Source organism: Anomaloglossus baeobatrachus, chromosome 1 (assembly GCF_048569485.1).
Source record: "Anomaloglossus baeobatrachus isolate aAnoBae1 chromosome 1, aAnoBae1.hap1, whole genome shotgun sequence".
Taxonomy (NCBI): Eukaryota; Metazoa; Chordata; class Amphibia; order Anura; family Aromobatidae; genus Anomaloglossus; species Anomaloglossus baeobatrachus.
The window spans coordinates 606,066,732-606,081,814 of NC_134353.1; the positions used below are offsets into that span (position 1 = coordinate 606,066,732).

General features: G+C 43.4%; 1 protein-coding gene across 1 annotated transcript in view; it reads right to left on the reverse strand.

Annotated features, from left to right (window-relative positions):
* UBQLN1 (ubiquilin 1) overlaps positions 1-15,083 on the reverse strand; it is a 116,830-nt gene that overhangs the window by 75,100 nt on the left and 26,647 nt on the right. The window contains exons 2-3 of the mRNA XM_075318314.1: positions 634-785; positions 388-506 (exon numbers count right to left, since the gene is read on the reverse strand). Coding sequence (XP_075174429.1) covers positions 388-506; positions 634-785 — 271 coding nt within the window. The remainder of the gene's footprint in view (positions 1-387; positions 507-633; positions 786-15,083) is intronic.

The window sequence follows — 15,083 nt, forward strand, 5'->3', positions numbered from 1 at the left end:
CATCGCATACGAGATCGCACACCTAATTGTAAGGTGTAAAGCTGGCTTAATCTTTGCTGTCAAGAGTTCATGATCAGTTTCACAGTCAGTTCCTAAACTTGTTTTCGTGGTAATGATCAACGACCTCCATCTTTGGTGAACAGATATTTAGTCAATCTGATCAGCAGTCTCAAGCTGGTCCAAAGTAAAAAGAGACAAGAGAGGGACAGGAGCAGCAGTGCTGCAGGGGTTGAACAGGAGAGTCATTGTTTACTTCAAGCATTCCCTGCTGTTAGGGAAAAAGTTATCAACTTTAAGAATGGCATTGCCATAATTATTCCTACAACATAACTCTTATGAACACTCATTTATCATTTCTCAATATGGATCATTACTGTGTTGTCTTACCTAGGCCAAAAGGGGTGCTTGTGGCAGGTGTGGTAGTAGTGGTACTGCTAGATGTTGTAGAGGTGGAAGATGGACTGCTCGGGCTGTTTGGCTGAGAAGTCGCCGCTGCAGTTTGGGACCTACAAGAAGGCAATAATGTAAAGCTTAAAAACCCCTCCAAAAAAAACCCCAAAAAACAAAAAAAAACAAAAACCAAAAAGAGCCAGTAATCACAGTGCAGGGGAAATAATAGCAGACCGTGCATACCTGTTCTGTGTCTTTATGACCAGATGCACAGTGAGCCCATCATGTATGCCATGCTGACTGAGGGTGTCCTGGTCTTTCAAAATCTTTCCAGCGAATATGAGCACAAGTTGGTCTGTACTGGACTTAAACCGCTTTGATATATCCTCCTTGAACTAGAGAGATTATAAAAAAAGTTCACACTTTCATACATCTGCTAAAGCAATGCATCAAACAGCTGCAAAGAAATGTAGATAAAAAGGATTGGTTGATAGATCCAACCAATTCTGATGGCATGCTTAAGTCAATGTCTAGGGGCTATTAAGTACATATAGTATAGTTATCCCCAGAGCCCACGAAGGTTGGTTGGACCAGTCATCAGGTACCTCTCCAGTAATGATTCATTTATATAATAGGTGTTATCTGAAACAGTTGTCTTTAGCAAAGGCCATTCATAATACTAGAAAGGTAGGGGTCCGACTATTAATGATGGCTTTGCCTGGAATCAGTGGCGTAACTAGAGTTCGATGGGCCCTGGTGCAAAGTTTGGACCCCCTCCCCCCATGTTGGTCAGATGTATATATACATTTAGCATTCTAAATCCTGTAAAAGACATATGAGGTCCCCCCCATTATGTGGTAATGTCCCCCACCCTATGCTCCTTCCTGATAAATATAGCCCCATCCTGGTATATACAGTATATTCCCCATTTTAGCCCATATCCTGGTGTATATGTAACCCCATCTTGGTATACATGTCCCCATAATGGGCCCCATCCTGGTATCTACTGTCCACCTTCTGGTAAATATGTATCCGTTCTGTCTAATGCAATAAACAACAATACAGTGGAACTTCGCTTAACGAGTAACCCAGTTAGCGAGTATTTCGCCTAACGAGCAAAGCTTGCTGTAAATTTGTAACTCGATTTACGAGCAAGCTTTGCTGTACGAGCAAAATACTCACCGCACACACTTCCGGTTCCATACATCCACCGCACTCTAACCCGCTCTTCCAATCCACACAAACACGCACGCACGCACGCACACATAATATGCTCACCTTACCTTTCTTTCCCTCGCCGGCCTCCTGGAAATTCCATGTATCGGGTAACCATCGCGACCGATACAGGACCTTCCGCTCCAAGCGCGCTGACGTCAAACACAGGAGCCGCTTGCCTCTGATTGGTCAGTGCGCTACCTTTGAGTAGAGGCTGACAGGGGAAGGTCCTCCCTCGTCGCGATGCTTGTTGATACACATGCTGCAGCGGTGAACTACAAGAACCATGAGGCTGGCGATGGAACGGAAGGTACACATTATGCTCACCTTACCTTCCATCGCCGGCCTCATGGTTCTTGTAGTTCGCCGGTATAGGATGTGTATTTGGTAACCATCGGCGACGAGGGAGGAACTTCCCATCAGGCGCTACTTAATGGCAGCGCGCTAGGAGCTGAAGGTCCCGCATCGGTCACCTTGGATACCCAATACACAGCCCATATCGGCGAACTACAAGATCCAGCAGGCCGGCGATGGAACAAAAAGGTAAGGTGAGCATAATGTGTGTGTTTGTGCGTGTGTGGAATGGCACAATAGGGGACCAGGATGGGACATTTAACAAGTTGTGGAACAAATTCTCTGCATTGCAATGATTTCCTATGGGAAATCTTGCTTTGCTGAACGAGTAACTTGGTTAACAAGCACAGTTCCAGAACGGATTGGTCTCGTTAACCAAGGTTCCACTGTATTGTACTCACTGTCCCTTGCTCCCACATCACAAATAGTCTTCCCGTGTAGCCAGCGCAGTGCAACACATGACGTCAATGCCATGCGCAGTTCTCAGGCACTGGGACACAGATGAAAGATGCTGGCTTCTTTTTGGCTGGCAGCGTGTATCGCAGTACAGGGACCCGACGGGTCTTTGCACCGCAATGTATTTTAGCTGGATATGCAGCCTCTGACGCACATCCAGCTGAAGCAGGGGCTGGAGCCAGCAGACCCCCTGCACCCCTGGGCCTGGTCGCGATAGCTGCGACCGTGATCGTTCCACTCCTGCCTAGAATAACAGATCAGGTTCCCTTTAAGTAAATAATACGATCATGAGGACTTTATACCTCAAACTAATGGCATGCATGCATCGGAGCTTTGTGATTGGTTAAATCCAAACTTTGGCTGCAGAAAGGTTTGCGTTTATCAGCAATGCACATTGAAATATTACACAAATGAGCTGCAAGTGCTTCATGGTGGGACATGCACTTGCAACTCTCTTGACCTCCCTATTCCCTGCCCACTACCAGTCTCTGACAGACTGGTCATCTCTTGTTTCAGTTAAGCACCTCCCATGACCGAGATCTGTAGCAAGTGCCATCAGTGCCTGGTGCGGTGCATGTGCAGATTGACTGACTGGTTCTAGCAAAGTCACCATGTGGACAAAACTGCACATGTGCCTCCCCTGGCACTAATAGCACCTGCGAGAGATCTCAGTCAGGGGAAGCAGATCACTGAAGGAAAAGTAACTTGTCAGCAGAGAATTGCCATTCTGAGAAAATGTGCCGATTCCAGGAGAATGAGCCATACCTATCATATCAGACAGTTGTTGCATATACACTGGATATGCCAATGATGTTTTTATATTTATTGATTGGGAACTTTCTGGGGGTTATTTTATAAAGGCACATGACGCTTTGTTATGTTCGCTGAAGGTAGCCGTAGGGGCTTTTCATACATAACTCTTTTAGAGAAGTGTTGTGTGCTCCCTGCATAGTGTGTGAACTGTCAGATTCCTACAATGCCAGGAGCGTCAGCGCAAGTAAGCGATTTCCATACATGTGGTCACATGTCGACTAGACGTGAGCAGCCTTACGCAATACAATTGAATTGAGTGGGACTGGATACAACTAGTTGGAATGTGGCTGCATGTATGAAAACCGCATACATGTGGTCACATGACCGCTCACTCCTGGAGAATCTGGCGAGAGCGTACAGTGTGCGCTGTGAGGATTCACAACTCTCCAGTCACATGGGGGTGACTGCAGACTTGCGGCACAAGCTTGGACAGCCCCTTAAAAAAACAAACAAACAAAAAACAAAAAAACAGACTGCCAGCACAGTGAGGTATCAGGTTATATAACAGTTTGAAGTCAATGGAGAGCGAACAGAGTGAGGCAGGGAAACAGATCAAGCAGGTTCAAGCTGACTTCTAGCGCAGGATTCACAGCAACGCTACTCAGTTGTGCTGCACACTCTCATCCGTGCTGCACACTCTCATCCGTGCTGCAGACTCTCATCCGTGCTGCAGACTCTCATCCGTGCTGCAGACTCTCATCCGTGCTGCAGACTCTCATCCGTGCTGCAGACTCTCATCCGTGCTGCAGACTCTCATCCGTGCTGCAGACTCTCATCCGTGCTGCAGACTCTCATCCGTGCTGCAGACTCTCATCCGTGCTGCAGACTCTCATCCGTGCTGCAGACTCTCATCCGTGCTGCAGACTCTCATCCGTGCTGCAGACTCTCATCCGTGCTGCAGACTCTCATCCGTGCTATAGACTCTCATCCGTGCTATAGACTCTCATCCGTGCTATAGACTCTCATCCGTGCTATAGACTCTCATCCGTGCTATAGACTCTCATCCGTGCTATAGACTCTTATCCATGCTATAGACTCTCATCCATGCTGTGGCTTCTGTCTGTGTGCTAACACAGAGAAAAGGCCAGAATCATTCTCTGATTATGGAAGATATGAAAGCAGCGAGACTACTCCTAAAACAGTTTATTCTGAACAGTTACTTGAAGGAATAGTGCCACGTTAATACTGCTTTTGAAAGAAACATCTGAAGAACGCCGAAAATGAAGTTTCTGAAAAAATTAAGATACAGTATAGCATATTATATTGTGGATATTAATGTAGATCTATTATACACAAGATGTGTGTGAAATGGCAATTTCACTTTTGTTTCATACAGTCATTAGCATTACGGGAAATGTCATCATTCTGCCATTAGAAAACGTAAGTCATTTATCAGATTTGCTTTACTACAGTAACCAGACGAAAATAAACCCACAAGCTTTCTAGACCTCAGGGATTACTACCTTTGGAAAACAAAAAATGTATATATGACAAATGAAATGCGACGAGTACAAAGTCTAAGTCATTCGACATAAGCTGAAAGTCTGAACAACGTCCAGAGAAGCACATGACACTACTGAGCGCAGGATGAATGGCATTCTTACATGGAAAATCACTCATTTCAGCAGGTTCCTACGGATCAATGTTTACAGCATTGCTACACAAACACAGCTAGACACTGTGGGGAAATTATGGCCGATATGGTTTGGGAATTCTAATAAAAGTAGCAGTAATTAATTTTAACTTCAGCTTGAAATACATCCAAACAACTTCTACTTAGGCTGGACAAAGTTCTCTGTACATACGATGTGCTCTTTGTACCAATAAGCGAGCGCGCGCCCACACACACAGGGGCAGAGCGACGGCGCGCCCACACACACAGGGGCAGAGCGACGGCGCGCCCACACACACAGGGGCAGAGCGACGGCGCGCGCCCACACACACAGGGACAGAGCGACGGCGTGCGCCCACACACACAGGGGCAGAGCGACAGCGTGCCCACACACACCGGGGCAGAGCGACGGCGCGCCCACACACACAGGGGCAGAGCGACGGCGCGCCCACACACAGGGGCAGAGCGACGGCGCGCCCACACACAGGGGCAGAGCGACGGCGCGCCCACACACAGGGGCAGCTCTGGCAAACATTAAGAGACCACTGTACAGTTTTATAAAAATCAGCTTCTCTACATGTCGATTCCAGTGTCAGTTGAATTTAAACCAGTCACCTCAATCTACTGGCCAGGGTTTTGATGTGGTGGTCCTTCATCCACACATTGATTGACCTAGCTGTGTGGCATGGCGCCCACATCAAAACCCTGTCATGGTCAACCCAATCGCTAGACCTGAACCCCATTGAAAACCTCTGAAATGTAATCAAGAAGAAGATGGAAAGTCACAAGCCATCAAACAAAAGCAGTGTGAAAGACTGGTGGAAAGCATGCCAAGACACATGAAAGCTGTGATTAAAAATCATGGTTATTCCACAAAATATTGATTTCTGAATTCTTCCTGAGATAAAACATTATTAGTATTGTTGTTTCTAAATGATCAGGAACTTGTTTTCTTTGCATTATTTGAGGTCTGAAAGCAAATGCATTGTTTTGTTATTTCGACCATTTCTCATTTTCAGAAAATAAATAAAAAAATGTGTTACTTGGAAATTCGCAGACATGTCAGTAGTTTATAGAATAAAAGAACAATTTACATTTTACTCCAAAATATACCTATAAAGAGAAAAATCAGTAAAACTGACAATATTGCAGTGGTCTCTTAATTTTTGCTACAGCAGTATATATATTATATACACATACATACTGTACATACACACTTCCCAAAAAATGTCACGAAAAATGTCAGGTTGCCACACAAACAACAAGTTTTCAAAGAGACCGCACAAATTGTTTTTTCACCATTTCAATGTTATATATTAAAAAAAAGCAAAAAACAAAAACACAACTACCCCCAAACAAACAGTAAGGCTATGTGTCCACGGTAGAATGTTGCTGCGGATTTTTCTGCATGAAAATCCGCGGCTTTCCCGCAAAATCCGAACCTTTTCAAAGGTGCGGATTTGCCACGGATTTACCACAGAATTGCGGCAGATTTTGGTGCGGATTTTTTTTTTCCCCCAATTCTGAAGCCAAAATCCGGATCAAAATCGGCAACAATAATTGACATGTTGCAGATTTTTCCGGATCAAAATCCGCACCAAATCCGCCGCGGAAAAATCCGCAGCATGGGCACAGCATTTCCAAAAAGCCATAGAAATGGCTGGGAAGTGCCGCTGCTGCAGATTTTCGGGAAATCCGCGGCAAAATCCGCACATTTTCCGCAGCATGGGCACATAGCCTTACTATACACGTTTGGCATCACTGTAATTGGACTGACCTGGAGAATCATGTTGCCAGGTCATTCTTAACCCTTCCACACCTAGGCCAGTTTTTTTTCCTGACCAGACCAGATTTTAAAATCTGTAACACTGCGACATATTCCAGTGATTCTACAATTGTTTTTTCTTGACATATTGCACTTTGTTTGTGCTAAATTCAGCTTGACATGGTTTGCATTACCTATGAATTATGTCTTGGGCTCTGTGCCCACGTTGCAAATTTCATGCATTTATGCTGCATATAGCACTGAAGCGTAACTGCATGCGTCCTGCGTCCCCAGCATAATCTCTGAAGATTGTGCCTAATCCATGCCCACGTTGCGTTTTAGAACGCAGCGATTTTCATGCTGCCAAATCGCTGCATTCTAAAAAGCAACATGTCACTTATTCCGTGCACTTTGGATGCAGGTCCCGCCCTGTCTATGGTGGGGGCTGCATCCAGAGCGCATGAAATCGGCTTTTTCATTACATTCATTGCGCAGTGTTTCTGCAGCGATTTGACGCGCATATGTGCTGTCAAATCGCTGCAGAAATCTCTGCAGGGACACGATGCAACGTGCGCTCATACCCTTAAACGTTAAACTTTTATGCCCTTAAAACAGATGGGCATACCACACAATAGTAAATAAATAATATTTAACATCTGGTTGAGGAGTTTGTGAAAGAACTCAACAAAAATAAATTGGGTTTATTTTTCACATCAGAGGTCCGAGAGAACAATCTACCTTTTTTGGATGTGGTGTTAAGTAAGGACGAACAGGGATTGATACAAACAAAAGTCCATAGAAAGCCCACAGCATCAAATAACTTGCTTCATTGGACAAGTCACCATCCAGTACCTCTAAAAAGAGGAATTCCAAAAGGTCAATACTTGAGACTACGTAGAAATTGCTCTTCAAATGATGTTTTTCATAGGCAAACAAGGGATTTACAAAAAAGATTTTCAGAAAGGGGTTACCCCCCCTCGATCCTGACTAAGGCGTATAAAGAAGCAACCGAGAGGGATAGACAAGATCTGCTGATTCCTAGAGGAAAAGAAATGTCCGATTCAATGGTTCGACTCATTGGTACCTTTGACAACTGTAATAGAGAAGTTCTATCTATTCTTGAGAAACATTGGGGTATCTTGAGGGCTGGCCCTAGTTTGGAAAAGTATATTGCACCTAGACCATCAGTAACTTTTAAAAAAGGAAGAGCATTGAGAGATCGCTTAATTCACAGCTTTTATGAAGCCCCGAAAGCCACAGGAACATGGCTAGAAAGGAAAGTAACTGGGACGTATAAATGTGGCCACTGCAAATTTTGTAAATGGATTATACAGAGCAAAGAAGTAACAAGTGCATGCACTGGGAAAACTTACCAGGTACGGGAATTTGCTAATTGCAATTCCGAAGGAGTAATCTACTTGATTACATGCAATTGCCCTAAGAACTATATAGGGAAGACGAAGAGAGAACTACGCAAACGATTAGGTGAACACCTGGGAGATATCCGCAACATCAGGGATACCCCAGTATCTAGACATGTACGTATGGTCCATGGGGGAGACCTACATAGTATAAACTTTAGAGTAATCGAGCAGGTATCCCCGTCACCTAGAAAGGGAGATTGGAATAGGATCCTACTTCAAAAGGAATGCAGGTGGATTTATCGGTTTAAATCAATTCACCCTGATGGGTTGAATGAACAATTGACTTTCAATTGTTTTTTATAAATAAAATAGGAGAAAGACGTTTTTTGCCTTGTGGTATAGCTGTTGTCACTGGTTTTTTATTTGCCTGTATGGGATGCATTGATCTAAAATTGGTCACCCCGTTTTGTATATATATAAAAACATTTTTGCCCTAAAAAGGCTAGTTTGACCCCATTTATTAGTGTGCATCATGGAAGTGCCCTGTACATGGTCCAAGAGTTTTCACATAGGATTGAATGATCTAAATAATATAATAAAAGAATCAATGGATTTTACCTAAAAATCCTACTAAGGGGATTTGGTTATTATCTTATGAATATTTCTAGCCAAACATAATGATTAATTCTGTGTTCCTTTGACCAGGGTTTACATATTCTAAAAACGTTCAAATTTATACTATACATATGAAAAAGGACGCTGCTGCGGCTGCTCAATATAGTAGCAAGGCACTGGAGTCTAAGTCCCGGTTTTGATATATCTGCGCATGTCTGGCCTTTAGAAACGCCCCATGCAGCAAGCCGATATAAGGAGACCAGAGCGCAGGCGTGCGATATAAGTTATTGTGCGTCGTTACGCCTGCGCTGCCTGGTGGCTCAGTACCTGGCCTGGAGACGTGGAGCGCATTAATGCGTTCCACAGATACTTCCGGATATGTATTATAGCCGCGCATGCGTTCTACGCGGCCGGCTGGTCTGGGTGAGTCAGAGCGCAGGCGTGTGAGTTGAGACGTGGTGTGCGTCGCACGCCTGCGCAGTTGGAGCGGTCAGTGCCTGATCCGGAGGTGTGGAGCGCATTATGCGTTCCATTAACACTTCCGGGTAGCGAAACATGTTATTTCTGCCTGGATATTATACCACCAAATCAGGATGGGATCTTTGGACCAGCGCCAGCCCTACAAACATAGCGGGAGACTCTATATGTATATTAGAAGCAGATAGTAACTTGTAATGGTAAATAAGCTGTCCACCAATAGGAAGTCAGTGAAATGTCATATGACCTGAAGGGGAGGATCTATCGCTATTTAAACCCTTGCTACCTGTCCTCTTTGTATTATACCACTTTGATCCTTGAAGGTGATACATCTAAGGTATGAGCTGTTCTATTTGCGCTATGTGATCTCTTGGTCTATGGGTGGGCAACTAATGTAATGCACTGAGATGGGGTGAATTGGTCCATTATTGGGAGCCAATTTTTCCTTTTTTGTTTATTTTTTGCAAAATATATAAAAAAATCTTGACTTTAACACTTTTTTATAGGAAGCCATTGTGCTGTTTGACAAAAATCTCCTGATGAACTCCATCCATAATCAGGGCGGAGGGAAACGCGTCGAGATAAAATAGGAATTAATGCTGACATGAAATTGACATGTTCCCAGAGCCAATTCTAGAATGACAGATAAGTGACTTGGAACCATTTTCCATATTTTGTTATTATAATCCCAGATGAATTGAGAGGGAGTTTTAGGGTACAGAAGGGAGAGCCGCCGAGGAATGGGGGCACCAAAAAACTGAGGGTGTGCTCCATTGCCAGGTAGAGGAAAGCTTATTAGGGATATTTATTATAAACTAACCCCCTGTACTATACAAGATATGGTCTATTGTCACCATTGGAATACCTGTCTCTAGGTTGGGAGAGCAAAATTTGTTGATACGATTTTTGATCTAATTCAGTCGCTAAGTGCTTCCTATAATAGCAGCAAATCAGAAAGGGATCTCTATCATTATATACAGTTCCTTTTCTATGAGACATGATATATGTGTTTATATAAATGTCTGCTATTTTCATTGGGATGTTCTTAAGTGCATCGAATTGTTAAGTGGTGGTGGTTATATATATATATTTTGTCTATGAACCCTAAGTGATAATTTTTGTGTGACCCCGGTAACCTAACACGCATTTAGTGAGTGTCAGAGAAGGGAGAGCCGCCGAGGAATGGGGGCATCGTTTACATTAGGATGTACTCCATTGATAGGCAGTGATATATTGAAGTAGGGCGAGAGGAAAGGCAATTGACTAAACCCCCCCCCCATTTATACCTCCTAATCTGACGAGATATCTGTTTTTGACTTGGGTCTCAGAAATTATTATAAAAAGAGGTTCATGGCATTGTCTATGCTACCTTAACCCTTTAGTGACGGAGCTAATTTTCACCTTAATGACCAGACCAAATTTTGCAATTCTGACCAGTGTCACTTCATGAGGTTATAACTCTGGCTTCAACGGATCCCGGTGATTCTGAGATTGTTTTTTCGTCACATATTGGACTTCATGTTAGTACCAAATTTAGGACAATATTTTTTGCGTTTATTTATGAAAAAAATTGAATATTGGCAAAAATTTTGAAAATTTAGCAATTTTCAACTTTTGAATTTTTATACCGTTAAACCAGAGATTTCTGTGACACAAAATAGTTAATAAATAACATTTCCCACATGTCTACTTTACATCAGCACAATTTTGGAAACAAAATTTTTTTTGTTAGGAAGTTAGAGGGGTTCAAAGTTTATCAGCAATTTCTCATTTTTACATCAAAATTTAAAAAACCAGTTTTTTAGGGACCACATCACATTTGAAGTGACTTCAATAGGCCTAGATGACAGAAAATACCCAAAAGTGACACCATTCTAAAAACTGCACCCCCCAAAGTACTCAAAACCACATTCAAGAAGTTTATTAACCCTTAAGGTGCTTCACATGAACAAAAGCAATGTGGAATGAAAAAAAGCAAAAATTAAATTTTCCCTAAAAATGTTGCTCTAACCCAAATTTATTCACTTTTAGAAGAAATAACACAACAAAATGGACCCCAAAACTTGTTACCCACTTTCTTATGAACGCGCCAATACCCCACATGTGGTCAGAAACCTCTGTTTGGACAAATGGGAGGGCTCGGAACAGAAGGAGCAATATTTGAATTTTGGAAAGCAAATTTGGCTGAAATAGATTGCGGGCACCATGTTGCATTTACAGGTCCGATAAGGTACCTAAACAGCAGAAACCCCTCACAAGTGATGCCATTCTGGAAACTAGACCCCTCAAGGCTTCTATCTAGGGGTATAGTGAGCATTTTGGACCCACAGGTACTTCACAGATTTTGATAACGTTACGTTGTCATATTGAAAATTTTCATTTTTTTCTCAAAAAAGTTGCTTTAGCATTAATTTTCTCACTTTTTCAAGAGGTAATTCCAAAAATTGTACCCCAACGTTTGTTACCTAACTTCTTATGAGCGCGGTGGTACCCCACATGTGGTAAGAAACCTCTGTTTGGACAAATGGGAGGGCTTGGAACAGAAGGAGCAATATTTGAATTTTGGAAAGCAAATTTGGCTGAAAAAGATTGCGGGCACCATGTTGCATTTACAGGTCCGATAAGGTACCTAAACAGCAGAAACCCCTCACAACTGACCCCATTTTGGAAACTAGACCCCTCAAGGAATTTATTTAGATGTTTGGTGAGTACCCTGAACCCCCAGGTGCTTCACAGAAATTTATAATGTTGAGCTGTGAAAATAAAAAAAAACATTTTTACCACAAAATTGTTATTTCAACCAGGTAGCTTTTTTTTTTTACAAGGGTAACAGGACAAAAATCAGCATAAAATGTATTGTGCAATTTCTCCTGAGTATGCTGATACATCATATGTGGTGGAAATCAACTGTCTGGGTGCACAGCAGGGCTCAGAATGAAACTAGCGCCATTTGACTGCAAAATTGGCAGGAATCCTTAGCGAACGCCATGTTGCGTTTGGAGACCCCCTGAGGTGGCTTAACAGTGGAGCCCCCCACAACTGACCCCATTCTGGAATCTATACCCCTCAAGGATTTTATCTAGGGGTATAGTGTGCATTTTGAACCCACAAGTACTTCACAGAATTTTATAACAATAGGTTGTCCTATTGAAAATGTTCTTCTTTTTCACAAAAGTGATGCTTTAGCACCAGATTTTCCACTTTTACAAGAGGTAACATCAAAAAGTGGACCCCTCAGTTTGTTACCCACTTTCTTATGAGTGCAGCGATACCCAACATGTAGTCAAAAACTTCTGTTTGGCCAAACTGCAGGACTTGGAAGGGAAGGTGCACTTTTCAAATTTTGGATTATTAGATTTGCAGAGCCTATGTGTTTTTAGAACAACTGAAAACCCACATAAATGGATTTTTTTGTACATTTTATCTTGGAGTGAAGGGCAAAATATGGAGGAAAATACCGCCAATTATATGGCAGACTTGTGCTTGTTCCAGAGATGAAGGAACACCAGGAGGGCTAGAAGGACACGTTAATTTTTCAGAGACTGGTCGTACAACGTCTGTTTAGCACCATCAATCCCTATATGAGGGACAATTGTGCCAGCCGACGTGGTACACCATAACAGGCTCCTACCTGCCAAGGTCGGAACCGCTATATGCACAAAACAACCAGTCCCCTACAGGGTTATAAAAGTATTGTCCAGTGCAGGAGGTTCGGCAAGAACCATGCAGTAAAGCCCAAGGTGTAAAATTACAGAACAGCTTCAGATCCTCCAATAAAATTATCATGCCCGTATCACCAAGACGTAGTTGTAATAGCAGTCAGACTAAGATGATTGGTGCTAACACTTTGTGAATGATCAAATCTTGGAATTATTTGTCAGATGATCAGATGTTTCAAGAACATTTGCGGGGTCCACGTTCTGGAGTACGCAGACGTGGGCATATGACGAGAATTTGTCTGCATAACACTTCGGTATGTGAGTGATCAAGTCCTGGAATTATTTGTGAAATGGGGTAAAATGTGTTTTACTGATGAAAATAGTAAATTTTATTTGACAAGTAACACAGGGGCTCACTACACAGAAAATATAAACGTAAAAGAAAAACCCTACCACACAATTTGGAAATAGTGTATGACGTCTAATAATTGTGGGATGTGTGGTAGATCTCGAAGCAGGGGGTAACACAAAGTCCTGGCTGGGAAGGGCACATGGGACAGTAATATCTTGAGTCGCTTCTCCTACCCTGCTTGCGACATACCCGGCACCTTTTTTTAGGACGGTTTTGAGTGGAAGTAGGAGGCACGAGATGCATAAAATGCCGTTCCGTTAGTCTCCGGGCATTCTCTGACTCGAAGGCTGCCTCTGGTGCCGCTGAGTCAAACATGAGGGACTCAATAATTTTTTCCTGGTACTGCAGAAAATGTGAGGGCCCCTTGTGATTTTTTAAACAGTACAAAACTGTTGTAGGTAGCAATCTGTATCAGGTAGATTGCTACCTTTTTGTACCAGGCCCTCGTTTTCCGCTTTACCAGGTATGGTTGGAGCACCTGGTCAGACAGGTCCACGCCACCCATAAACCTGTTGTATTGGGTCACACAGAAGGGTTTGTTTGTCCCTGGTGGCTCCCCTCTCTCTGACCGACACAGTGGTGTCCTCATGCAGGGTGGTGAGCATGTAGACGTCCTTGCGGTCATTCCACTTTACGGCAAGCAATTTGTCACTTGCCAGTGCGAATGACGCCCCCTTCTCTACACGTCTGGACACTAACTGTGCCGGCAAACCAACACGGTTTTTCCTTATTGTCCCACAGGCCCCTGTATTTGCAGCATGGAGGGATTGGTATAGGGGCATACTAGTGTAGTAGTTGTCGGTGTACACATGGTAACCTTTACCAAGAAATGGGGACATTAGCTCCCAGACAATTTTTCCTGGGACGCCAATTGTCTGGGGACAGTTGGGTGGTCTTATTTGGCGGTCCCTACCCTCATAAATGATAAAGTTACATGTGTACCCGCTGGTGCTTTCGCACACTTTATATAATTTTATGCCATACTTGGCTCTTTTGGAGGGGATAAACTGACGGAATGAGAGACGGCCCTTATAGCTCATTAGGGACTCGTCAACCGAAACATTCTCCTCTGGGCTGTAGGAAGTTAGGAAGGACTCTTTCAGGAGGGATATTAGGGGTTTCAATTTATTAAGGCGGTCATAATTGGGGTCAGTTCTTGGGGGGACTTGGGAATTATCACTAAAATGGAGGAATCGCAATAGGGTCTCATATCGGGTTCTGGGCATTATGGCTGCAAATACAGGGGTGGCGTGGACAGATTTGGTTGCCCAGTAGGAGCGGATACTGGGTTTTTTCACTATACCCATGTTGAGGGTAATGCCTAAAAATTTTTTGATTTCCGGGACACTTGTGGGGATCCAGGAACGGGAATGGACAGATGTTGGCTTTTGGGCAATATATTGGCGGGCGTACAAGTTGGTGTGGTGGGTGATAAGCTCAAGTACTTGTTGGTTAACAAAAATTTGGAAAAAATCCAGTGGGGCAAAATTGGTGACAATTATTTTTATGCCAGGGTCTCCTATGAAAGGGGGAATTTGTGGGGTAAAGGACGGGTTGGGGTACCAGAGAGCATGGGGGACTGCAGAACTAGGTCCTGCCCCTGACTCTTCAGCAGTGGCGACTGGCGGGGTGTGGGACCCCGTGGAGGAAGCCGAATCGTCACCGCTATCCGAAAAATCTCTTTCTGAGGCTGATTCGGTCTCTGACCCAGAACTGCCGGAGGCAAGCAGCGAGTACGCTTGCTCTGCCGTAAACATCCTGCGGGCCATGGTTTTTGTTTTTATCCCTGGCTAACAAAAAATAAACCTAAACCTAACACTAGTATTTCTTTTTTTTTTATTTTTTTTTTATATAAACCCTAAATTTTTTTATAAAGATTATAAAAAAAAAATATTTAGGGGAATGACGCAGCGAGGGATGACGGAATGATGGAGGGGGGGATGATCACAGG